At 39.0% G+C, this 27873-nt stretch overlaps 1 protein-coding gene across 1 annotated transcript in view; it reads right to left on the reverse strand.

The window, feature by feature from the left end:
- Positions 1–23748: 23748 nt before the first annotated feature.
- LOC102998631 (cell cycle control protein 50C-like) overlaps positions 23749–27873 on the reverse strand; it is a 29901-nt gene continuing 25776 nt past the window's right edge. Inside the window, exons 8-9 of the mRNA XM_057545885.1 lie at positions 27302–27511; positions 23749–24020 (exon numbers count right to left, since the gene is read on the reverse strand). Coding sequence (XP_057401868.1) covers positions 23830–24020; positions 27302–27511 — 401 coding nt within the window. The 3' untranslated portion in view covers positions 23749–23829. The remainder of the gene's footprint in view (positions 24021–27301; positions 27512–27873) is intronic.

The following is a 27873-nucleotide window of genomic DNA, read 5'->3' on the forward strand; positions in this document are numbered from 1 at the left end:
CAAAACAGTCTCAAAGCCCAGGATACAGTATCTATGAAGGGTATGATTTCTGGCTGCTAAGCATGTTTCTTCCCTATCACTTCCTTAAACATAAGGGTAGGCACATGACCTGAAGTGACCAATTAAATTGTCCCATCTCCACGGCCCACAGTGATTGGTTTAGGGATGAGCCAATAAAAGTCCTTTCCTAGGAATTTTCCTTTAGAATTAGTTAGGAAGACATCCTCTTGCTTCTATGGTCAAGGACTGGAAAAATAGAACTCTATGTTGCCAGCCACAGGGAGAAAGCCTGGCTGCAGCAAAATCAAGTAAGGCCAATACACAAACAGACACAAGAGGTGAAGAGAGACAGAGACTCAGCTGGCACATGCCTGAAAACATAATTTGAGCCCTGTATCCTAACATCTCTTCCACTCATGTCTATTCCAGTTACACAGGCCGTTAAGTCTCTATTTTCATTAAGCTAGTTTAAGTTGGGTTTCTGTCACTTACAATTAAGAGCCCTGGTTACTACATCCACACAAAGGAATGCTATGTAGCCTTTAAAACAGCAGTTTTGCAGAAACATGGGAAAATGTTTACAACAAAATGTTAAGTGGTAGTAACAAAAGACAAAATAGTAGGTGTGTATGTATGAGTACACAAGGAAAAAGGTGTTAACAGTGCTTACTCCTGAGTGAGAATGAAAAGGAATAGAACTTTTCCCTTTCCTTTATCTACTACCTGAAAATATTTCAGTGTGCATGTATAATATTGCTCTTGTCATTTAAAAAGAAAAAAAGTACATACCTTAAGATTACCATGATGTAAATATACTTAATCACCTGCAAGATAATATGAAAATAGTTATTGTGCTAAAAAAGTGAGATTTTAGCTGTTGAAATTTTTTCAAAAACATCTTGAGATGACTTTACTTATTTATTGGCTTTTCAGTAAGAAAAGAAACATTTTAAAGAACAAAATGCATAAACTCTGTCATGTGATAACTTTAAAGATTAAAACTAACAAAGGAGAAGAGTAATCTCATCTATTGGGAGTTTGCTTATAAATTATAATTCCATTTTCAAATTAACATTTTACTTTAACATTATAGTGCTTGTGAGGACATTCAGTGCTAGATTGTTGGTTTTCCTGCCCATTGCCTTACCACTCTCTCCCCTAGCTCCTTTTAATGATTGTATCATTGTAAAATTTGTCCAAGTTAATTTATACCAAGACTAGTTGTGAAGGAAATCATCGTTTCTTTTGCTTTATATTAGTATTAGCCTTGGTAGTTAATTCCATGTAAGATATTTCAGCTCTCTCCTACTCAGTTTTCCTCATATGGAAAACGAGAACTTTAGGTATACCATTTTGTATATAAAATATAGATTTTACCTGAAGATGTGATTGGTTGTTTGGTTTGGTTTACTCGGTTTGGTTTAGAATAAAATTTTACTAGTGAATGATTTTAGATCGTCACTTCTTTTGGTAAATTTAGAATAGTAAACTTCTATATACTCTATTCTTACTTTTACTAAGAGGAGTGAAATATACCTTTACTCCATTCTTTCTACCTGCATATTGGGACGTATAACATGTTGGTATATAATTAGTAACATATGATTCTAAAGCACTACTTCCTACAAAGAGGGAAAAAAACACAATTAAGACAAGGCACAACATTTCTTCACCTTCAATACAATACAGCACTATTTTAGCCCTGATCCACAATGTGAAAAGTAACTTAAGTACTTTAAAAAGGTCATTTATCTTCTCTTTACCTCATTTTTTTTCAGTTATAAAAGAGACATAATAATAGCTTCCTTGACAACTTCCTAGGTTTTGTGTATCTACTGAGATTAAAAACAAATATTATTAGAGGATACCAAAGAGAAAAGTACACACTTTAGAATTGTATAGCTTGATAAAATTTTACCAACTGAGCATGCTCATGTAATAAACATGCCAAGACAAGAAACAGAATGTCACCATACCCCAGAAATATCACTCACACCCCTTCAAGTCAAAAGAGTGTTCACTACCCTGATCTCTAATACTATAGATTTTGCTTGTGCTTGAACTTTATATAAAAGGACCCACATGGTATGTATTCTTTTACGCCTGACTTGTTTCACTCAGCACTATGTTTACGAGGTTCATCCATACTGTGCACAGTTTATGGATAACTCCTTTCCCTTGCTGTATAGTACTGTTTTATAAAAGTACCATGATTTATTTATACATTTCTCTGTTGATGGGCATTTGGATAGTGTTTGCTTCTGGCTTTATGAATGGGAGAACAAGTATGTTCATTTCTGTTGGGTATATACCTAGAATTGGGATTTCTTGGTCATAGCTTGTATGTATATTGGGCTTTAGTAGATACTGCTAAACAATTGTTCAAAATAGTTGATGCAGTTAACACTCCCACAGGTAATGTATGAGACATCTGCTTGCTACACATCTTTGCCAACACTTAGGATTTTCTCTGTTGAGATTTTAATATACATAAAATAATTTCATAAACCATAAATCTCTTTCAAATGCAAGACGTTTCCTAATTTTATTTTACTAGCTTGTCTTGTTCCAGAGTAATTTAAGGTGAGTTGAAGGTAAGACTGTGTATGCCATTTCACTACTCACAGCTTCTCTTCAGACGGTTACTGCCCTCTGGGGCAGCCTTAATTAAGCTATGCCTTTGTTAATCCAAATAAAAGCAAGCCCATAAAAAACTAAAAATAGAACTACCATACGACCCAGCAATCCCACTAGTGGGCATATACCCTTAGAAAACCATAATTCAAGAAGAGTCATGTACCAAAATGTTCATTGCAGCTCTATTTACAATAGCCAGGACATGGAAGCAACCTAAGTGTCCATCAACAGATGAATGGATAAAGAAGATGTGGCACATATATACAATGGAATATTACTCAGCCATAAAAAGAAACGAAATTGAGTTATTTGTAGTGAGGTGGATGGACCTAGAGTCTGTCATACAGAGTGAAGTAAGTCAGAAAGAGAAAAACAAATACCGTATGCTAACACATATATATGGAATCTAAAAAAAAAAAAAAAAGGTCATGAAGAACCTAGGGGCAAGATGGGAATAAAGACACAGACCTACTAGAGAATGGACTTGAGGACATGGGGAGGGGGAAGGGTAAGCTGGGACAAAGTGAGAGAGTGGCATGGACATATATACACTACCAAACGTAAAACAGAGAGCTAGTGGGAAGCAGCCGCATAGCACAGGGAGATCAGCTCGGTGCTTTGTGACCACCTAGAGGGGTGGGATAGGGAGGGTGGGAGGGAGGGAGATGCAAGAGGGAAGAGATATAGGGACATATGTATTTATATAACTGATTCACTTTGTTATAAAGCAGAAACTAACACACCATTGTAAAGCAATTATACTCCAATAAAGATGTTAAAAAAAACAAAAAGCAAGCCCAATAACCAAACTGAATTAAATTTTCCTAATTTTGCTAGAGAGTCTCTCAGAAATGCTAATTACGCCCTTCAGTTCTACAGGCAAGAGACTAATTCCTTCCAATTTGTAAAAACAAGGAGGAGCTCAACTCTGTATCACAGGCTAGGAAAATTTAGTACACAGCAAATATACTCATTTAAAATGTAAATCTAATTTCCTATGCAAAGTTAGTAACCCAAACACTAGGACAGAATTCATCCCATTTCTTTAATGTCCACTACCTGACTTCACTACATCTGACTTTATGGGCTCTTTTAAGTAGTTCTACCAAAGTTTCTTTTTGAGAATAAGAGCGATGTTAGATAGAGGAGAGGAAGGGAAAAGCCTGTACTTAACAATGGCTATGGTTACCAGCAGACCAAGCTCAGTTGTGGGTTTATTCTGTGATCTGACAAAAATGCTCAAGCTCTGGGAAATCTAATGACCAACTGTCATCTTCCTCCTCACTCTTTTCAGTTGTTGACCCTAACCTTCCTTACTGCCGGTCTTCCCCTCCACTTGCTTTAAATAGATGAGGTTTTGCTCAGTTACTCTCGTTTATACAACATGACTTCCAGTGGAGAGTGTGACTCTATCCTGAGCTGCTGTTTTAATTAGTTAATTAACAAAATATATACTTACGGACTACATTCCATGTGCTTGACACTGAGAACCCAGAGGCAAATAAGAGCCTTTAAACAGTTCACAGCCTAGTGAAGGAGACAGATTGGTACACATCTGGCTACAAGTACTAAAATAGCAATAATAAACAAAGCAAATGTAAACATAAAAGGACCTTCTTTTGTTACACAAGTGGATGTGGGACAAATGAGAAAGATATTTTATGATCCCTCCTACTGCACTTTCATTTACTTTGTTACCTCAGTCTCAGGTTACAATTACAGTAATGTATTCAAATAGAAAGAAAACCACAATCTGGCAAATACATGCATGTAACATCAATGATGGAAAATGCTCATCTTTCATATGCTTGTTTCTTTGTTTTGGTTCGGGGTTTTGTGTGTGTTTGTGTGTTTCCTTTTTTTTTTATAACAATCTTTTAAAAATAAATTTATTTATTTATTTATTTGTCTGTGTTGCGTCTTCGTTGCTACGCACGGGTTTTCTCTAGTTGTGTCGAGCGGGGGCTACTCTTTGTTGCGGTGCGTGGGCTTCTCATTCCGGTGGCTTCTCTTGCTGTGGAGCATGGGCTCTAGGCACGCAGGCTTCAGTAGTTGTGGCATGTGGGCTCAGTAGTTGGGGCTCATGGGCTCTAGAGCGCAGGCTCAGTAGTTGTGGTGCACAGGCTCAGTAGTTGTGGCTCGTGGACTCTAGAGCACAGGCTCAGTAGTCGTGGCGCACAGGCTTTGTTGCTCCGCAATATGTGGGATCATCCCAGACCACAGCTCGAACCCATGTCCCCTGAATTGGTGGGCAGGGTCTTAACCACTGTGCCACCAGGTAAGTCTCAGTGTGTGTTTCTTTTTTGGCGTGCTTTCACAGTTCTTCCTGCAAGCCACTTATTACTCCTTGACTCGAAACTCATGAGCTATATTTCATTGGTCATTTCTGATTGATGCAGGCTCAGAAGCTTCTCCAAACAACTCGCTCATTGGCCCCCACACTTTCTATCTCCATCCCCCGTGTTCACAGGCTTATTACATATATAAGAATTTAGTGGACAAAAATAAAATAAAATAGAAGACCAACAGATTGGTATAGTGTAGACTGGTACAGTGTACACTAACAGGTCACAAACCTTAAAGTGCATAGGAATCACTGGAGTGTTCTAAATGCAGATTTCCAGATCCCACTCCAAGAAACTTTTTTTTAAGATTTATTTATTTATTTATTTTTGGCTGCATTGGGTCTTCGTTGCTGCGTGCGGGCTCTCTCTAGTTGCGGCGAGCAGGGGCTACTCTTCGTTGTGGTGTGTGGGCTTCTCATTGCGGTGGCTTCTCTTGTTGCAGAGCATGGGCTCTAGGTGCACAGGCTTCAGTAGTTGTGGCACGTGTAAGAAACTTTGATTCAATAGTTTTGGCCCAGGAGTCTGCATTTAATAATCAACCCAGTTGATTCTTATGAAGGGGTTCTCAAACCTCATTTTGAGAAACCCCACTTTGGTTTCCTTTTAACAAACACACAAATACTCCACATGATTGAGAAGATGCAGATCTCTGCCTGGCCCTTTTTTTATGCATATAGGCATTACCAGCCCTCTAGTCAGAAGGTTTTTTTGGTTTTTGTTTTTGAACTAATACAATTTACTTTTTTAGAGAAGTTTCAGATTTACAGAAAAATTGAATAAAAAGTACATAGAATTCCCATAGATCCCCTAAAAATCTTGTGTGCTCCACCTATTCATCCTTCCTCCCCTTCTCCAGACCCTTGGCAACCACTGATCTTTTCACTGTCAGCATTTGGTTTTGTCGATGCCTGGATTTTAGCCATTCTAAGAGGTACGTAGTGCCATCTCATTGTTGTTTTAATTTGCAGTTCCCTAATGACATATGATGTTGAGCATCCTTTCATATGCTTATTTGCCATCTGTATATGTAACTGCTAATACCATCTGACTCCCAGTCTGTTTAAATATCTCCACTGGGCTGATGTCTTTTAATTCTTTCTAATCCCAGGGTGTTGTCAGCTTCAGGCTGTCCATCCCCAATAGACACCTTGTTCCTTACATCCCCTTTATTCCTACACTTCATTGAAACTGAGGGCCCTGGATTTTTCAAACAATATACCAGTTCCTCTAGAGGCTTTGACTTGGGTTGCTGACAGAGAAATCTTTATTGTCTTTTTTTTTTTTCCCTTTTAAAAGTTGAGATTTAGTTCATTTAATACAAAGGGTAAGAAGCTACAATAAGAATTCAATATTGGTAAGCAAATCATATAGGTCAGGGAGAAGCTTATGGATCACATATTCTCATGTCAGGCAACCATCTTCCAGATTACAGGAAAAAAATAGAGATCATAATAAGATGCATTGGGGATAACTGTCATATGTTTGTACACTCTTGCAATGCATTTTTCCTATACTAAATTTTTCACAGAAATAAATATAAAGCTGCCACTCACATTTGTTCAACAATAATTAGTCATCAGTCATTTTGAATAGATGATAACATTGATTATTCAATAGGCAGTACGGAGAGATGCCTGCAAGAAATATGTCTCGTACAGGCTGTGAAATCTGGGTTGCTTCATAAGAGAAGATGGATGCAACTGGGAATTAAGATTTTATTTATCTTGTTTCTTGAGGTAGGCTTGTATTGCTATAAACTTCCCTCTTAGAACTGCTTTTGCTGCATCCCATAGGTTTTGGATCATCGTGTTTTCATTATCATTTGTCTCTAGGTATTTTCTGATTTCCCCTTTGATTTCTTCAGTGATGTCTTGGTTATTTAGTAACGTATTGTTTAGCCTCCATGTGTTTGTGTTTTTAATGGTTTTTTCCCTGTAATTGATTTCTAACCTCATAGCATTATGGTCAGAAAAGATGCTTGATATGATTTCAATTTTCTTAAATTTACTGAGGCTTGATTTGTGACCCAAGATGTGATCTATCCTGGAGAATGTTCCATGTGCACTTGAGAAGAAAGTGTAATCTGCTGTTTTTGGATGGAATGTCCTATAAATATCAATTAAATCTATCTGGTTTATTGTGTCATTTAAAGCTTGTGTTTCCTTATTAATTTTCTGTTTGGATGATCTGTCCATTGGTGTAAGTGAGGTGTTAAAGTCCCCCACTATTATTGTGTTACTGTCGATTTCCTCTTTTATAGCTGTTAGCAGCTGCCTTATGTATTGAGGTGCTCCTATGTTGGGGGCATATATATTTATAATTGTTATATCTTCTTCTTGCATTGATCCCTTGATCATTATGTAGTGTCCTTCTTTGTCTTTTGTAACATTCTTTAAAGTCTATTTTATCTGATATGAGTATTGCTACTCCAGCCTTCTTTTGATTTCCATTTGCACGGAATATCTTTTTCCATCCCCTCACTTTCAGTCTGTATGTGTCCCTAGGTCTGAAGTGGGTCTCTTGTAGACAGCATATATAAGGGTCTTGTTTTTGTATCCATTCAGCAAGCCTGTGTCTTTTGCTTGGAGCATTTAATCCATTCACGTTTAAGGTAATTATCGATATGTATGTTCCTATTACCATTTTCTTAATTGTTATGGGTTTGTTTTTGTAAGTCCTTTTCTTCTCTTGTGTTTCCCACTTAGAGAAGTTCCTTTAGCATTTGTTGTAGAGCTGGTTTGGTGGTGCTGAATTCTCTTAGCTTTTGATTGTCTGAAAAGCTTTCGATTTCTCCGTTGAATCTGAATGAGATCCTTGCCGGGTAGAGTAATATTGGTTGTAGGTTCTTCCCTTTCATCACTTTAAATATATCATGCCACTCCCTTCTGGCTTGTAGAGTTTCTGCTGAGAAATCAGCTGTTAACCTTATGGGAGTTCCCTTGTATGTTATTTGTCATTTTTCCCTTGTTGCTTTCAGTAATTTTTCTTTGTCTTTAATTTTTGTCAATTTGATTACTATGTGTCTCGGTGTGTTTCTCCTTGGGTTTATCCTGCCTGGGACTCTCTGTGCTTCCTGGACTTGGGTGGCTATTTCCTTTCCCATGTTAGGGAAGTTTTTGACTATAATCTCTTCAAATATTTTCTTCAGTCCTTTCTCTCTCTCTTCTCCTTCTGGGACCCCTATAATGTGAATGTTATTGTGTTTAATGTTGTCCCAGCGGTCTCTTAGGCTGTCTTCATTTCTTTTCATTCTTTTTTCTTTATTCTGTTCCACAGCAGTGAATTCCACCATTCTGTCTTCCAGGTCACTTATCTGTTCTTCTGCCTCAGTTATTCTGCTATTGATTCCTTCTAGTGTATTTTTCATTTCAGTTATTGTATTGTTCGTCTCTGTTTGTTTGTTCTTTAATTCTTCTAGGTGTTTGCTCTTTAATTCTTTTAGGTCTTTGTTAAACATTTCTTGCATCTTCTCAATCTTTGCCTCCATTCTTTTTCCTATGTCCTGTATCATCTTTACTATCATTATTCTGAATTCTTTTTCTGGAAGGTTGCCTATCTCCACTTCATTTAGTTGTTTTTCTGGGGTTTTATTTTGTTCCTTCATCTGCTACATAGCCCTCTGCCTTTTCATCTTGTCTATCTTTCTGTGAATGTGGTTTTTGGTTCCACAGGCTGCAGGATTGTAGTTCTTCTTGCTTCTGCTCTTTATTAAGTCTTTAAAAATGATATTATTCAAGTGACACACAAGGGGAATGAGTGATGAGAAGAGGAGGTACTATTACAAAAGTGGTCCCAGGACATTAGATTTATCACAAAATCCTTTCCATGAGTCAGTTCATCTTTTCCATTTTAGTTTCAGGGAGGATATTTGACCCCTTGGCATTAGGAGTCTTCTTCTACTTTCACCAAATTACTAAAACCAATGAATATTCAAGTGAAACCTTATCCAAATTTGGGGCTTGCCTGACGGCAGAGGACCCTCTGCCTGAGTTATTGCTCCTGAAACTCACACAGCTATCTCTGGAGAGCACAGAATGGAGGCTAAGTTTCTTGGATGAGATGCAGTAAGTTTTCCAAGGATGTGGTTGATCCAAGAATATACACAGCTAATTTATAAAAGAGCAGCTACCTTGAGGATAACACATGAAGGATTCCAGAGGTCAAGAAATTAACCTCAGTCCATATGGGGAAATCTCACTGGTGTGAACTGAAAAAGCTTACATGAAGCTATAGGCTATCTAAAACCCCTGACAATGGTATTTTATGTTTCAGACAGAAAGAGGTCAAAGATGAAGATCTTGAAATACAGACTCTCTCTCTGCATTAGCAGGGAGACTGATGGTATCTGAGCTGGCTGGAAGGAGGCTGGAGAGTCGGAAATGCCTTCCTTATGCCGGTGCTAGTCCTGATCCTAGGATTTAAATGTTATTTTCAGTTTAAAAGAGTCCAATAGGTCTATATATTTTAATATATTTTTATAGAAGAGAATTTTTCCACCGTCTTAGAGTCTCTCTAGAAGCCAACAAACCATGTTAAAAGAGGCCCAGATTATCTGTCTTCCTTCATCTTAATGCCTCTGCAACATCGTGCATTACCTCATAGGCTTGGTATGTGACAGATTCTATTTTGAGTCTTCCGATGATTCCTTCATTTAGTCTTTCTTGAGAAGCAGAGTTCAGGGAAATCTGTGCAACTGGAAGTCGTCCCCCAGTCCCCTGGTTCTTGCAGTCCTAGTTTCAAAGAGGTCAGTGTCTTCTTAAGGGCCATGTGGAGGCTCCAGTGTGATCCCAGGAAAATGCATTCCTTGTGCTAAGAAGTTATCTACAGAGCATCTTAGACGGAGTTCTGTTCGGTGCTGTAGTGACATAAGATGTCTGTGCCTGAAGAACTTTTTGAGTTGTTAAATAATGGGACTGTTTTAGTGAACCTAATAAACCCTAGTTAATAAAACTCTCCATTGATGTGGACAGTATTCATTTCCAATAAAACTAGCAAGACAGGAACCTCACACAACAAGCCATGCTGTCCTAACTTGTTGGAAGATACTGCAGCTGAAAGCTACAGCCATTTTCACTCCATCTTCCTTACTGATATTTGGCTTGATCAAATGCTTAACACCTGTGCAAAAACCACTCAAAAAGACTTTTTGGTATCTGCCATTCTAAATTCCAAGCATGGCACACTGACCCAGAGATTTTTGTTTCGGTGGTAAAATACATATAACATAAAACTGACCCTTTTAACCATTTTTCAGTGTATAGTTCAGAGCCATTAAGTACATTCATATTGTTGTGCAACCATCACCACCATCCATCTCCAGAACTACTTCATCTTCCCAAAATGAAACTCTGTACTAATTAAACAATAACTTCCCACTCCCCCCTACCCCCAGCCCCTGGCAACCACCATTCTACTTTCTGCCTCTATGAATTTGACACAGGTATATCATATAAGTGGAAACATACAATATTTGTCTTTTTGTGTCTGGCTTATTTCACTTAGCATAATGTCCTCTAGGTTCATCCATGTTGTAGCATTTGTTAGAATTTTATTGCTTTTAAAGGCTCAAATATATACTGCTGTGTATATATATATATATATATAAATATATATATACACACACACATACATATACACACACAGTGGACCCTTGAACAACATGGGTTTGAACTGTGCAGGTCCACCCATATGCAGATTTTTTTCACTAAATATGTACTGCAATATTACATAATCCATGGTTGATTGTTCCTTGGATCCTGAACTATGGATATGAGGGCAGGTGAAAAGTTATATGCAGGTTTTTGACTGTGCAGAGGGTCAGCGCCCATAACTCCTGAGACGTACAAGGATCAACTGTATGTATATATCTGTCTGTATATATGTATATATACATATATATATACACACACACCAATACCACATTTTGTTTATTCATTCATCTGTCAATGGACACTTGAGTTGCTGCCACCTTTCGGCTATTGTGAATAATGCTACTATGAACATGGGCATACAAATATCTGTTAAGAGTTCCTGCTTCTCTGGGTATATACCCAGAAGTGGAATAGCTGGATCGTATTGTAATTCTTTTTTTTTTTTTGAAAAATCACCATACCATTTTTTACAGCGGTTGCACCATTTTACATTCCTACCAGCAATGGGTTCCACTTTCTTCACATCCTTGTCCATGCTTGTAACTTTCTGGGTTTGTTTTTTGTTTGTTTGTTTTGTTTTTTTGATAATAGCTATCTTAATGGGTGTGAAGTGATATCTCATTGTGGTTTTGACATGAATTTCCTAATGATTAGATACTGAGCGTCTTTTCATGTGCTTAGTAGCCACTTGTATACCTTTGGAGATGTGAAGTCTTTTGCCCATTTAAAATTGGATTTTTTGTTGTTGTTGTTGAGTTGTAGTTTAAAAATATATATTCTGGATATCAATCCCTTATAAGACATACAATTGGTGAATATTTTCTCCTATTCTGGGGGTTTCCTTTTCACTCTGTTGATAGTGCCTTTTGATGCACAAAAGTTCTTAATTTTGATGAAGTCCAATTTAACTATTTTTCTTTTCTTGACTGTGCTTTTGGTGTCAGAAAATCATTGCCAAATCCAACGTCCTAAAGCTTTCTTTTTTAAAGCTTTTTTACTATGTTTTCTTATAAGTTTTAGCTCTAACATTTACATCTTTGATCATTTTTTAATATTTATTTATTTATTTTAAAATATTTATTTATTTAATTAATTAATTTATTTGGCTGAGCCGGCTCTTAGTTGCAGCATACAGGCTCTTAGCTGTGGCATGTGGGATCTAGCTCCCTGACCAGGGATCGAACCTGGGCCCCCTGCATTGGGAGCGTGGAGTCTTATCCACTGGACCACCAGGGAAGTCCCAAATCTTTGGTTGTTTTGAGTTAATTTTTGTACATAGTGTAAGGTAAGGGTCTAACTTAATTTTTTTTGCATTTGCATTTTTTTGCATTTGGAGATCCAGTTTTCCCAAACCATTTCTTAAAAAGACTGCCTTTTCCCCATTGAACGATTTTGGCACCCTTACTGAAAATCATTTGACCTTATATGTGAGGGTTCACTTCTGGGTTCTCTATTGTATTGCACTGGTGTATATATCTGTCTTTATGGCAGTACTGTGCTGTTTTAATTGTCAAAGAATTATAGTAAGTTTTGAGATCAGGAATGTTAGACCTCCAACATTGTTCTTTATTTTCAAGATTGTTTTGACTATTTGGGGTTACTTGATAAAATTCCATAATAATTTTAGGATGAATTTTCTATTTCTGAAAAAAAGTGTTGAGATTTTGATGAAGATTGCATTGAATCTGTAGATCATGTTGGGTAGTATTGACATCTTAACAATATTAAACCTTCTAATCCGTGAACATGGGATGTGTTTCCATTTATTGATGTGTTTAATTTCTTTTAGGAATGTTTTGTAGTTTTCAAGTGTAATTAACCTCCTTGGTTAAGTTTATTGCCAAGTATTTCATTCTTTTTGATGCTACTGTAAATTGAATTGTTTTCTTAATCTCCTTTGGACTGTTCATTGTTAGGGTACAGAAGCACAACTGATTTAAAAAAACACACACACACAACAGATTTTTGTGTGTTGATTTTGTATCCTGCAACTTTGCTGAATTTTCTTATTGGTTCTAACAGGGTGTGTGTGTGTGTGTGTGTGTGTGTGTGTGTGTGTGTGTGTGTGTGTGATCTTTAGGGTTTCCTACATATAGGATCTTGTTACTTGCAAGCAGAGATAATTTTACTTCTTCCTTTCCAGTTTGGATGCCTTTTATTTCTTTTATCTTGCCTAATTGCTCTGAATAGAGCTTCTAGTACCACATTGAATAGAAGTGGTGAAAGTGAGCATTCTTACCTTATTCCTGGTCTTAGAGGAAAAGCTTTCAGTCTTTCACCATTGTATATGTTGGCTGTGGGTTTTTCATATATGGCCTTTATTATGTTGAAGTAACTTTTTTCTAATCCTAGCTTGTTGAGTTTTTTTATTATGAAAGGTGTTGAATTTTATCAAATGCTTGTTTCTATATCAATTGAGATCATGGACCCTGAGATTTCGTAATGAGAGAAATGGCTTTTATTCTTAGCCCCTAGCCCCTGCACACAAATTGGGGGAGGCCTCAGCAATTAAGAACTTACAGTTTTATTTCATGAAACTCTGTTCTCTTCTATACCTCTTAGTGAAGCCAACCACTGTTGTCAATTACAGCAATCAGATCTAGGTATTTCCTTTTCTTGACCTAGCTACTGTTTTTTTTTTAAACGCAGCTATAGCTAACTATAGCATCCCCTCTTTCTTGCTAATAATTAGACGAAACAGTAAATCAATTTGGACTTACTGATGAATGACTGGCTAGAAACAATATTTAATGGGATGAATTTAATTTTTAAATGGTCACATAGTAAAATGAACTTTTTTGGGCATGTATAGTTCTAGGAATAAATGCATGTACAGATTCATGTAACTACCACCACAATCAGGATACAGCTCAGTTCCATTACCCTAAAAAGACTCCTGCATTCTATCCTTTTATTATCCTCCCCCTACCTTGAATTCCTGGCAACTAATAATCACTATTTTGTCTTTTTGAGAATGTCATACAGTGTATAACATATATCTGTGAGGGGAAGCTTAAGTGTGACTGATGGCTTTGCTAGCAGTCATTCTGAATAACAGAACTATTCTAAACCATGAACCTGGTATCATCACCATCATGGTAGGAGAGAATAATCATAGATTCATATGTTGTATCAGCCTCAGAACTTCTATCAGTCTGCTAGGAAGAGTGTTAGCCCAATTATAAGACTAATGGTTGAAGACTGGTGCCAATCTTTTAGCAACTGGATCATAAAACATAAGAAGTAACAGAATGTAAGGTTAACCTATTCTATAGGTTACCTGTGGTACATGGCCATTTCATGGACTATTACATGTTATCATCCACACATGAAGGACAGTGAGGAGGAAATGTATTAAGCTGAAAACTACAGAACTGCACAAGAGATGATTTCCAACAGCTTATAAAGCAACTATGCTTTGGGACTTCCCTGGTGGCACAGTGGTTAAGAATCTGCCTGCCAATGCAGGGGACATGGGTTCGAGCCCTGGTCCGGGAAGATCCCACATGCTGCGGAGCAACTAAGCCCGTGCGCCACAACTACTGAGCCTGTGCTCTAGAACCAGCGAGCCACAACTACTAAAGCCCATGCGCCTAGAGCCAGTGCTCCGCAACAAGAAAAGACACTGCAATGAGAAGCCCGTGCACCGCAACAAAGAGTAACCCCTGCTCGCCACAACTAGAGAAAGCCCACGCGCAGCAATGAAGACCCAACACAGCCAAAATTAACAAATTAATTAATTTTTTAGAAAAGTGAATTATTTTGTTTAAAAAAAAAAAAAGCAACTATGCTTTGTTTCCAATGCAGTGATCAGCGATATAATTTTCTGGTCAGGTGAAACACATCTAGTGCAGTAAAATGAAAATAGTCATATTTCATCTATTAGGATGATTTTGGCTTCAAGTAACAGAATATCCAGCTGAAAGTAGATATCTCACATAAAAAATATCTCACATAAAAAAGTCTCTAGAGGTAGGTAGTTCCAGAACTGAATCAGTGGTCTCAAGAATATCATGAAGAATCCAGCTCCTTCCAAAAACCACACGCTCATCTCAATAGACGCAAAAAAGCATTTGACAAAATTCAGCACCCATTCATGATAAAATCTCTCACCAAAGTGGGTATAAAGGGAACAAATCTCTACATAATAAAAGCCATTTATGCCTAACCCACAGACAACATAATACTCAATGGTGAAAAACTGAAAGCCTTCCCACTAAATTCAGGAATGAGACAAGGACGCCCACTCCCACCACTTCCATTCAACATAGTATTAGAAGTCCTAGCCACAGCAATTATACATGAAAAAGAAATAAAAGGTATCCAAATTGGAAGGGAAGAGGTAAAACTGTCAGTATTTGCAGGTGACATGATACTCTATATAGAGAATCCTAAAGTCTCCACAAAAAAACTATTAGAACTAATAAATGAAGGTAGCAGGATACAAGATTAATATACAGAAATCTGTTACATTTCTTTACACTTACAATGAAATATCAAAAAAAGAAAGTAAAGAAAACACTTCCATTTAAAACTGTCAGGGAGTTCCCTGGTGGCCTAGTGGTTAGGATTCTGGGCTTTCACTACCATGGCCCCTTTTTTAATCCCTGGTTGGGGAACTGAGATCCTGCAAGTCGCATGGTGCAGCCAAAAACAAACCAAACCAAAACAAAAAACCAAAGAAACAAAAAGCACTGTGTCAAAAAAAATACCTTGGAATAAACTTAACCAAGGAGGTGAAAGACCTATACACTGAAAACTATAAAACGTTGATAAAGGAAACTGAAAATGATTCAAGAAATGGAAAGATATCCCATGCTCTTGGACTGGAAGAATTAATATTGTTAAAATAGCCATACTACCCAAAGAAATCTACAGAATTAATGCAATCCCTATCAAAATACCTATGACATTTTTCAAAGAACTAGAACAGATAATCCTAAAATTTATATGGAACCACAAAAGCCAAAGCAATCCTGAGGAAAAAGAACAAAGCTGGAGGCATAAACCTTCCAGACTTCAGACAATACTACAAAGCTATAGTAATCAAAACAGCACGGTATTGGCACAAAAACAGACATATAGATCAATGGAACAGAAGAGAGAGCCCAGAAATAAACCCACACAACTATGGTCATTAATCTACAACAAAGGAGGTAAGAATACACAGTGGAGAAAAGACAGCAGTTTCTTCAACAAGTGGTGTTGGGAAATCTGGACAGTTACATTTAAATCAATGAAATTAGAACACTCCCTCACACCATATACAAAAATAAACTCAAAATGGTTTAAAGGCCTAAATATAAGGCATGACACCATAAAACTCCTAGAAGAGAACATAGGCAAAACATTCTTGGACATAAAATCATAGCAATATTTTCTTAGATCAGTCTCCCAAGGCAAAAGAAATAAAAGCAAAAATAAACAAATGGAAATCTAATCAAACTTAAAAGTTTTTGCACAGCAAAGGAAAACACCAACAAAAACCAAAAAGACAACCTACAGAATGGGAGAAAATATTTGCAAATGATGCAACTAACAAGGAGTTAATATCCAAAATGTACAAACAACTCATACAGCTCAAAAAAAACCCCAAAAACAAAACAAAACAAACAATCCAATAAAAATTGGGCAGAAGAACTAAACAGATATTTCTTCAAAGAAAACATACAGATGGCCAACAGGCACACGAAAAGATGCTCAACATTGCTAATTATTAGAGAAATGCAAATCAAAACTATAATGAGGTATCACCTCACAGCAGTCAGAATGGCTATTATCAACAAGTCTACAAATAATAAATGCTGGAGAGGGTATGGAGAAAAGGGAACCCTTCTACACTTTTGGTGGGAATGTAAATTGGTGCAGCCACTATGGAAAACAGTATGGAGGTTCCTTAAAAAACTAAAAACAGAGCTACCATATGATCCAGCAATCCCACTCCTGGACATATATTCAGAAAAGACAAAAACCCTGATTAGAAAAGATACATGCACCCCAATGTTCATCCAGCACTATTTACAATAGCCAAGACTTGGAAACAACCCAAGTGCCCATCAACAGATGACTGACTTAAGAAGATGTGGTATATATACAATGGAATATTAGTCAGCCATTAGAAAGAACGAAATATTGCCATTTGCAGCAACATGAATAGACTTAGAGAATACTACACTAAGCAAAAGTAAGTCAGACAAAGACAAATATTATATGATATCACTTATACGTGGAATCTAAAAAACAATACAAATGAATCTATAAACAAAACAGAAACAGACTTACAGACTTACAGACTTGGAAGATTTACAGACATAGAAGATAACATATGGTTATCAAAGGGGGAGATAAATTAGGCGTGTGAGATTAACACATACAGACTACTATATATAAAATAGATAAGCAACAAGGATTTACTGTAAAGCACAGGGAACTATATTCAATGTCTTGTAATAACCTATAATGGAAAATAATCAAAAAACAACAACAACCACAAAATATATATATATATAACAATCACTTTTCTGTACACCTGAAACTAGCACAATATTGTAAATCAACTATACTTCAATTAAAAATAATTAAACAAAAAGAATCCAGCTCTTTCCATCCTCCATTCCACCATCCTCCATATGAAAACTTTTAGCCCTCAGATTTTTTGCCTCTTGGTTGCAAGATGGCTGCTACAGCTCCAGACACCATGTCTTCATACAATTGCATTCATATGTAGGAAGCAGGGGGCAGGCAGATGACAAGAGAGCTCTTCTTTTCCCAATTCTGCCAACAGACTTTCTCTTATTAACCATAGTCAGAACCGGGTCCTTTGGCCGCTCCTACCCAAAGGCAAAGTATGTATCTAGCATTTTAACATTTATCATGTGAAGTGGGCTTTGACAGGAGAGAAGAAGCATAAAGGAAGTGACTCCTGGGAGGGTAACAGACCTGCCTCACCCCATTGTTGTGAAAGATTAAACACAGTAATGTGGGTAGGGCATGTCTAACTGGGCTGGGCTCATCCTCATTTCTTTGTTCCATTTCTCTCTTTCTCTCTTTCAGGTTTCCTTCCTTATTTTTCAGCCTTAGAAGAAAGATGGAAATCCAAAAGATTTGCTCACCTTCCCTATACAAAGGCATTGCTTGTCTCTTCCACCCCAACTTACTTTTCGGATTTCTGCAGCTCTAGTTTCCACAAACCATTTTGGAATCTCCCTGACCTCTCAAGAAAGTTCCTGACCTCAAACTGAGGAATATATTTTTATGGCCAATTCATAGATGTTGATTATAAGAAACAGAGAAATCTTTATAAACAAAAAAGAAAAAAATCAACATTGTCAGTTATTTCTGCCATGTTAGCCTGCACTAAAAATCATCTGTTTCAGTGGAGTGCAGCTCTTTCCATACAGAAAAGGGGCGAAAGGCACCCCGACGCCTGTCTGCACCGACTGCTGGCTCTGTGGGCGCCACAAGATGTTTCTTGCCATCAGAGCAATGACTTCAGTTTTTCCATTCCAACTGCGGTGAAAATGAATAAGAAAACTGGATCCTGCCTCTGGAAGCAGGATACAGGCTCCACACTAATCAAAAAAGGAAGATTCAGTATAAGACAATATTTCACTCCCCAGACTTTGTCAGAAGTGGCTCTGAGTCATCTCACTGACCGCCACAGGATTAGAATGGGGATATTGTACAAGCCCAACCCTTTGCAGGATAGGTTTTTTTTTCTTCCGCCTAAATGAGCTTCTCTTGCTACTGAGTCACTGCAATCCAAATCTCATAATTTTACATCCTCTCTTCTAATTGTTTACCAGATAGCTAGCTATTTTAAGGGGGCTGGCAGGGGGAGTGGAGACAAAAAGTGGCTCAGCCTAGAATTCATTTATTTAAGAAGTGTCAAAGAATACTGACACTGTAAACAGGTAAAAGGAGAAGGAAGGTTTTTGAAACCTGGTCAGTAGTGATAAAGACTTCAAAGGCCTGCGCTTATTTGCCAAACTAAGGCTGATTTAGCAACGGACTCATGAACCAGTCCTGAGGGGAGGGACCCTGGGCTGAGCGCCTGAGTGACTCCTGGCATCGAGAAAGGGGAATGGGCTTCCCTGTGTTGCACCCAGTGGAGAAGCCAGGAGAAATCTGCTCTGCAGTTCTATCACTTAGGAATATCCAGAACAAAAAAATGTTGACAACTGCAGGCTGTGGCGCTGTGGGACTCTGCTGGACGTCCTGTGAAGGAAAACCACCAGCAGCTGTCTGAAGCTGTTTTTCCTATATTAACATTTGGTTAATAAAGCCTCTACTATGAAACAAACCAGATGAAAAACCAGGCTTCATGAGGAAGGCCTTAGGGCAGGCTGGGAAGGATTACGGATTTATCAACTTCAGAACACCTCTGTGTGCTCAGCGTGGACTTGGGTGCTCTGGGATCTTACTCGGAGGTGGGGAGATGGTGCTGTCCTGAGGGAGCATACTCTCTCTTCCATCCTGGAGGCCAGACTGACATTTAAAGAAGCTAAGTGAAACCATGTAAGGCGAGTGTGGGATCCATGCTAAGCTGTGCAAGTGGGATTGGAAGGACACAAAGACCTGTGTGAGATGAGTCTCTTGAGGGCAGGACCTCAGCTGGCTCATTTTGGTATCCTTGGCATTGTGAATTTGTCACATAAGGTAGGGGTTTAATTAGTTAAATTTCAAATAAAGGTTAACTCTACTTTTATTTACCCATAATTTCATCCTACCCAATTTTTTACCTGCTGCCTCTGCGCATGTACTTAGAATATACACCTGAATAAAAGCACCTGAAAACCCCAATAGTGGAACTTCCCTGGTGGTCCAGTGGTTAAGAATCCACCTTCCAATGCAGGGGACGTGGGTTCGATCCCTGGTGGGGGAACAAAGATCCCACATGCTGCAGGGCAATTAAGCCCGCATGCCAGAACTACTGAGCCTGTGCACCGCAACTAGAAAGAAGCCCCCGCGCCGCAAAGAAAGATCCTGCGTGCTGCAACTAAGACCCGACACAGCCAAAAATAAATAAATAAATATTTTTTTTAAAACTCCGATAGTTTCCAGTCACACTCACAGTCACACACACTCACACAAATGCCTGAACACACTCACACCTACTCACACACTCACAAGCTCTTATTTATTCACATTTTTGTTCTTTGTCTCTCTTGATCTCATGCTCACTTTTTCTTGCGCCAGAACTGTTGCCAGGAGTTGGAGAAAGAAAGGCTAGTTTCACCAACCTATTCACAAAAGCACAAGGATGAAGAGTCAGAAAAGTGGAGGAAGAAGACAGGAGCAAGATGATGGGAGAAGGAAGAAAAAGAACAGGAGAGAAAGAAAGCCAGAAAAGTTCCCCATTGTGGGTGGGGAGTTAATTGTGAATGATGAGGCTCTTCCCCTAACAAGGATTAGAAGGATGGTGCCCATCTTTTATAGCAAGGTAAGAAGGAGTCTTACAAAGATAAACTGCTTTGGGCTTGATGACTTGTGGAGAAGCAGAAAAAAGGAAAGACACCTCCATTCTGTCATAAATTCCAGTCACTTAACTTTTCTTAAGTAGTTTATTTTCGGGTGTGGATAGACTTGTTTTGTATAGGAGCTTTCCACGGAACCAACTCTAGTGCAAAGTGAAATGAGGAGTACTTTTTTGGAAAAGTCTTGACTACTTGGTGAATGCAGATGCCTTCTGTGATGGTTAATTTTATGGGTGAACTTGACTGGGCCATAGTGCCCAGATATTTGGTCAAACATTATTCTGGATGTTTCTGTAAGGCTGTTTTTGGATCGGATTTAAATCAGTAGACTGCGTAAAACAGACTGCCCTCCATATGTGAGTGGGTCTCATGCAATGAATGGAAAGCCTGAATAGTACAAAATGCTAACTTCCCCTGAACAAGAGGGAATTCTCCAGCTGACAGCCTTCGGGCTCCATCTGCAACATCAATTCTTTCAGGTGTTCCAGCAGACTGTCTTTTGGCCAAATTTTTTTTTTTAATTGGAGTATAGGTGATTTAAAATGTTGTGTTAGCTTCAGGTGTACAGCAAAGTAAATTGGTTATACGTATGCATATATCCACTCTTTTATTTATTTATTTATTTATTTATTTATGGCTGTTTTGGGTCTTCGTTTCTGTGCGAGGGCTTTTCTCTAGTTGTGGCAAGTGGGGGCCACTCTTCATCGCGCTGCGCGGGCCTCTCACTATCGCGGCCTCTCTTGTTGTGGAGCACAGGCTCCAGACGTGCAGGCTCAGTAATTGTGGCTCACGGGCCTAGTTGCTCCGCGGCATGTGGGATCTTCCCAGACCAGGGCTCGAACCCGTGTCCCCTGCATTAGCAGGCAGATTCTCAACCACTGTGCCACCAGGGAAGCCCTCCACTCTTTTTTTTAAGATTCTTTTTCCATATAGGTCATTACAGAGTATTGAGTAGCATTTCCTGTGCTATATAGTAGGTCCTTATTAGTTATTTATTTTATATATAGCACTGTGTATATGTTAATCACAATCTCCCAATTTATCCCTCCCTCCCCTTCCCCCCTGGTAACCATAAGTTTGTTTTCTACATCTGTGACTCTGTTTCTGTTTTGTAAATAAGTTCATTTGTACCCTTTTTTTTTTTAGGTTCCACATATAAGCCATATCATAGAATATTTGCAACACAGTATTATTATTATATATTTTTAAATAAATTTATTTATTTGTGTTGCGGTGCATGGGCTTCTCATTGCAGTGGTTTCTCTTGTCGTGGAGCACGGGTTCTAGGAGTGCAGACTTCAGTAGTTGTGGCTCGCGGGCTCTAGAGTGCAGGCTCAGTAGTTGTGGCACACGGGCTTAGTTGCTCCGCGGCATGTGGGATCTTCCCAGACCAGGGCTTGAACCTGTGTCCCCTGCATTGGCAGGAGGATTCTTATCCACTGCGCCACCAGGGAAGTCTCTGCCTTTTGGCTTAAACTGCAACTCCTTCCTGAGCATCCAGTCTGCTAGCCTCCCCCGTCAGATTTTGCACTTGCCAAGCCTCCACAATCATGTGAGCCAATTACTGAAAATAAATCTCTTTACACACACTCACACACACACACACACACACACACACACACACACACACACACACACCTCCTATTGGTTCTGTTTCTCCGAGAGCCTTGACTAATACGGCATTTTATAAGCTGACAAACAGGATTGAAATGTAACAAATGTATTCTTGCCTTTTTCCAATCAGCACCATAACTGAGTGTGGACTGAAGGGGCAAGAGCCCAGCATCTGAAGTCACAGGGTTTGGTTCCTGTGTGAGCTCTGTTCCTTCCTACCTCTCTGCCCTAAGCTCAAGAAACCACAATTGTTCAGATGACTAGAGCATTGCCAAGTATATTAGTTTTTTATTGCTACTGTAACAAATTACCATACTCAGTGCTAAAAACAACATAAATTAATTTTCTTACTGTTCTAGAGGTCAGAATTCTCAAATCAAGGTGTCAGCAGGGCTTCTAGAGGCTTCAGGGGAGGATCTGTCTCTTGCTTTTTTCAGCCTATAGAGGAGGCTGCTTGCATTCTTTGGACCACGGCCTTCTTTGTATCATTCCAACCTCTTGCTTCCACTGCCACACCTCCCCCTATTCTTCTGATCTCCTGCCTCTCTTTTATAAGGACCCTTAGGATTACATTGGGCCCACACAGATAATCCATATCAGTATCCTTAATTTAATCACAGCTGCAAAGTCTCTTTTGGCATACAAGGTAACATTCACAGGTTCCAGGGATTAGGATGTGGGTATCTTTGGGTGGAGGTGGGCTGGGGCGTTATTCAGCCTACCACACCTGGTCACCTGAGGTCAGTGGTTCGTACTTGAAACCATTTTGGTTTTTTTGGAAAAGTACTTGACCATTTGGTGAATGCAGAAAGTTGCAACAGAGAAATGCTTTCTTGCCTGCTAAAGAGACAACTATGTATTGGTACTATGTTTCTCTTTAACAATCAAAATTCTGCTGTTAGAGTCATCACAGAGTAAAGCTTTCCCCACCTCAAAAAATAAAATAATATAAACATGTTTTTTAAAGTATAATATTCTGGTTATGTAGTTATACAGATCTATGGAGTCTCTTGCCCTGGCAGCTTTACCAAGTACAGTTGATCCTTGAACAACACGGGTTTGAACTGCGTCTACTTATACACGGATTTTCTTCAATAAATACTTACTACAGTACTACATGATCCACAGTTGGTTGAATCCGTGGATGTAGAACCACAGATACTAAGGGCCAACTGTAAAGTTATAGGTGGATTCTCGACTGCATGGGGGTCAGCGCCACTAACCACTGTGTTGTTCAAGGGTCAACTGTATGCCATTCAGTCTCCTGCAAAGTGACCTTCAGCAGGAATTAAAACTTTTTAAGATGGACCCTAAGAAGCTTCCTCGACACGTATAATTCAAGTATCACAAATCCATGTCATCACCTGCATTCTAGAGTACATCAACCCAATATAAGTTTTAGAATTGTGTTGTGCCCTCAAATGCTGAGTACAGTTTTCAAGAGAATCAGTTACTTTCAGTACTTCCCTCTTGGCTACATGGGTAACTTTAGGGAAATTCCTGGACTTTCTTTTTGGTGTATTGATGTATTGTGGGTGCTCACGGCACTGCCATAACCTTTGCTTGGCTTATTCTTAGTAGAGAAAACTTCATTTTGACTCATATATAATTGAACAAATCAATTTTCAAAAATCATCCTGATTGCTCAATTCAGTGCTCAAAAACTGTTGTCGGTGAGTCTGTAATTTCAACCAGCCAATGAGGACCCATGGTCTGAGCCTGATTGATGGTTAAAAGGATTCACCTAATCTTGGGGCCCCAGGTTTACTTACTCTTGTCTGGTGATGCCACCCTCCTAGGCATTCACCTACTTTCAGGCACAAGGGCTTCAAATAAATTCCCGAGACTTGGTTTAGAGCTCAAGGATGATTTATCTTCCCCATTCCAAGGACATTTTACTATACCTAATTATGCCTTCTCCTCCTCCTCCTCCTCTTCTTCTTTTTTTCTTCATTCTGAAACTCTCATTATTTATCTATCTGGGATTGAACTTGGTCAGTCAATCCAGTTCCCCTTGATGAAATATCCCAGTCATTTTGAGATCTTTGGCTCCATTACTTCACCGTCCATTTCTGTGTTTTCTGCTCTTCCTTTTAAAGTCTTACTTTACTGCTGGAGGAAGAACGTTTTCCTTTCTTTCAGCCTCAAGTGAACTGCCAACATGGAAAAGAAGGCTAACCAGGTCACAGCTCCTGTCACCACGTAGGCAAGACCTAAGAAAAGGCTACTGCCTCCACTCCATGTCAGGGTGGAAAGAACAACTGCTTTTTCTCCTCGGAACCTGTTTACAGGAAAGTCTAAGAAAAGAAAACCTGTTAAGGATCTGTCTTAGCACTTCTCAGCTCTACCACTACATATCCTAAATACATTAGGTTGAACTATATATATATACACACACACACACACACATTTATTTATTTATTTATTTATTTATTTATTTATTTATTTATTTATTTATTTATTTTGGCTGTGCTTTTCATCACATGGGATCTTAGTTCCCTGACCAGGGATCGAACGTGCAGTGAGAGCACGGAGGTCTAACCACTGGACTGCCAGGGAAGTCCTGAACCATATAATACTGCTAGTTTTGTTGGTAAAAAATGGTTGACTATTCAATTTCATATAGTCTAATCTTTACCAAGCAGTATGTTGTATTTTGCTGGAATGAAATTAAGTAAAAACAAGTCTTCCCTCTATATAGTTGTAATCTATGAAAGAAATTCTGACACAGATAGATCTGAATGACTTACAGACAACTCACTAGTGAACAAATATAGTTAATTTCTAAACCCAAGGAAATGAAAAGACTACAGATAGGTTTTGCAGCAAACCTAAATTTGCATTTAAGGATCAGGATACCCAGGGTAGGCTAAAGTCCTTCATAGGCTAAGGTCTGAATTCCTACCTCATGGAAAATTCTTCAAGAGGAGTGAAGAGCAAAAAAAGTAGTGAGATAGATGGCAAAACGTTTTTGGTGGGAAAACTAAAGGTGGTGCATTCATTTGGGTTTTGAAATGGCCAGCATCCCTCACTGCTGGGGAGAAAGTGTTTGAAGTGGCTCTGCTATCGTTAGCATTTGAATGATGTCATTTTGATCATGCATGTGGCCTGAGGTTTTTAAACATCTGGTGCCTTTTGTAAACCAAACTAATAAACAAATAAAGGCTTCTCATAGCAACTGCATTTCCCAGCAAAGCTCTTAAAAGGCCTCAAATCACTTGGCAACATACTATTTAAAGGCACAAACTTGTTAGGAAAGCTAGTTCTCTTTCTTTTCCAACAGAATTCCTCACTGTCACCAGGTCCTTGGGCGCCATCTCAACTCGGCTGCCTGACTGTTCCTTTAAGAGGGTCTTTTCCTCACACAGCGGGTCTTTTCTCCCTTAGAAGTGGTAGCATTTTCTGCAGCTCAGGCTTAGTTCTCCTTGCATATTAGTCAGGCTGTGAGGCTGGACGGGTAATACTCACACTAGGGTTCAACACAGGTGGTGCAAGCACAGGACTCAAGCTCTGGACTGAGGTTTTTTGCTAAAGATTTAGATTTGAGAGTTATCAGCATTAAAATATGACTGTGAATGAAGATGCCCAAGGAAGGCATGTTTCAAGCAGAGAAAGAGTGTCTCCTTTGTTCGGAGCATGGACTCTGTCTTCTCCTCAACCCTAAACTCACTGTAATGCATTATGAGGGCAGCAGTACACGATGGGCTTTTGTCCTGTGTCTTGATTGCTACCTTAACTGCTTTACTTGTAAGGGCAATCACAGAAAAAGTTGATGGGAACAGAAGGTCCAACTTGAGAGACTATTGCCAAGCAACTTTCAATCTCAAATTTTCTAGGAGGGAGAGAGAGGGGTTGCTGAAATCCTATTCAGAAGGTAATATTCTATGGCTTACTCTTTGATCTGTACATACAATGCCGTACAAGACAGAGCAATTTCTGGTTTTCCTTTTCATAGACTAGAATTAGGGACCACGCTAAAGGAATGGCTGAAGGCAAACCATACTCCTGGTCAGTAAACAAAAAGAGGCAGTAAGTTGAGAGGCAGAGATGGTGTCACATCAGTGGGGGTATCTCTGCCCAAGGAACGTCCCCACTCCCCTGTCAGAGTGGAGACATTTGCGCTTTGCTCCAGGACAGAAAAGAAGAAAAGATGGAGCGTTGAACTGAAACACACGTTGTTATTCACTGACCCAAGAATCTCTCAGTCAAGCTCCCTGAGAGGTAAAGAAACAAAGGAGGTAGACAGTTTGGTGTTCAGATCCTCTAGCCTGCTGGCGGTCCCGTGAAAAACTCCCAGCTGGTAGCCCTGAGATGCTACGGGGTTGCTGATGCCTAATCAGGCTGACGTCTCAAAGCTGTGCACAAGTCCTGGAAAGACCTGCCTCTGAGAGAATTCTGCCTCGGGGAGAATCCGAAAGGGACTTGAAAACTAAGTCTGAGGACCAGAGTTAGTATAAATTGTGTTTAGATATATAATTTTTAAAAGATAGTGTTTGGTGTCATTTTGAAGTTAAGTCCTTTTTGTTCTTAAGTCAAGAGTTACATTTATATTTTTAAATTAAGTGAAAACATTTCAGAATCTCATATTAAAGTATGTCTCCTGATGTGGACCGTATGTCCATAACCAAAGCACTGGCTCCTGCTAGCTGGCTTCGTACCTAATAGAGGAAGAACACAGCATCCTCATTGCAGAGCTTGTAGCATGGCTCATGTGGGCTGGATGAACGGAACCTGCCCTTGAATCCAGGGCTCCCTTGGTCTATGCTACTTTTGCCTAAAATAAAAGGTTCTACAATCTCTTTGTTTTCATTGTTTTTAGTCCATATTCCAAATTTACTTCTTAGTAAACCTCTCTCTCTTTATTTCCAGGGTCCTCCATGTCATCCCATCCTATATATGGCAGGCTTCTCCTCATTCTTTTAGATCTCTAGGCCCAGTGTTACATAATCTTTCTTCAGGGACAGAAATAGCCCTTCCCTCCTTATCCATACCTACTTACCTGATACTGCTATTGACTGTTGTTCCTTTAAAAAAACAACAACACATTTAATTATATATAAAGTGGAGGCAAACTATATGGTGATGGAGTGACAGTACTGCTTATAAGATAAATATGTATTGGGCTTCCCTGGTGGCACAGTGGTTGAGAATCTGCCTGCCAATGCAGGGGACACGGGTTCGAGCCCTGGGCTGGGAAGATCCCACATGCCGCGGAGCAACTAGGCCCGTGAGCCACAATTACGGAGCCTGCGCGTCTTGAGCCTGTGCTCCGCAACAAGAGAGGACGCGATAGTGAGAGGCCCGCGCACCGCGATGAAGAGTGGCCCCCACTTGCCGCAACTAGAGAAAGCCCTCGCACAGAAATGAAGACTCAACACAGCCATAAATAAATAAATAAGTAAATAAAATTTAAAAAAATAATAATCTTTAAAAAAAAGATAAATATGTATTTCTTTTACATATATATAGATTCGATTGGTAAATAGAAAGGTATAGAATGAAATAGTTCAACAACTAGTATCCAGATGGACACTGATTTTCCTTCATCCCCAGAAAGAAAACTGGAATAAAAGGATACTGTAGGTTATGTTGAAACTATAACTACCAGCAGGCAAGCCTTCAGTAAAATGCTCTATTCGATGGAGTCGGCGGTACAGTTTTTTGAAAGTGGGAAATGCGGCTGTCCTCATCCACACAATGAAGTCGTCATTGATGAAGCCATTGTTTCCTGGATCCTCTTCATCTAGTTCATAGACAGGCTTAGGCCAGTTCGGAGGCTTTGTGGTTCCTGTGGAAAGTTAACAATGGATGTGGTTGAGTAAAATCATTTACCACCTTTAGTTTTTCTTAAAATGTAGAGATTGAAACAACTTCTGTATTCTTGAGGAAAGAGGAATCGAAATTACAAAATTTTTTTAAAAAGTATGTGTGTGTAAGCTACCTGAATATACAACCATTAAAAATAATGGTTATGCCGCATAGCGCAGGGAGATCAGCTCTGTGCTTTGTGACCGCCTGGCGGGGTGGGATGGGGAGGGTGGGAGGGAGGGAGATGCAGGAGGGAGGAGATGTGGGAACATATGTATATGTATGACTGATTCACTTTGTTACAGAGCAGAAACTAACACACCATTGTAAAGCAATTATACT

The sequence above is a fragment of the Balaenoptera acutorostrata genome, chromosome 4 (assembly GCF_949987535.1).
Source record: "Balaenoptera acutorostrata chromosome 4, mBalAcu1.1, whole genome shotgun sequence".
Lineage (NCBI taxonomy): Eukaryota > Metazoa > Chordata > Mammalia > Artiodactyla > Balaenopteridae > Balaenoptera > Balaenoptera acutorostrata.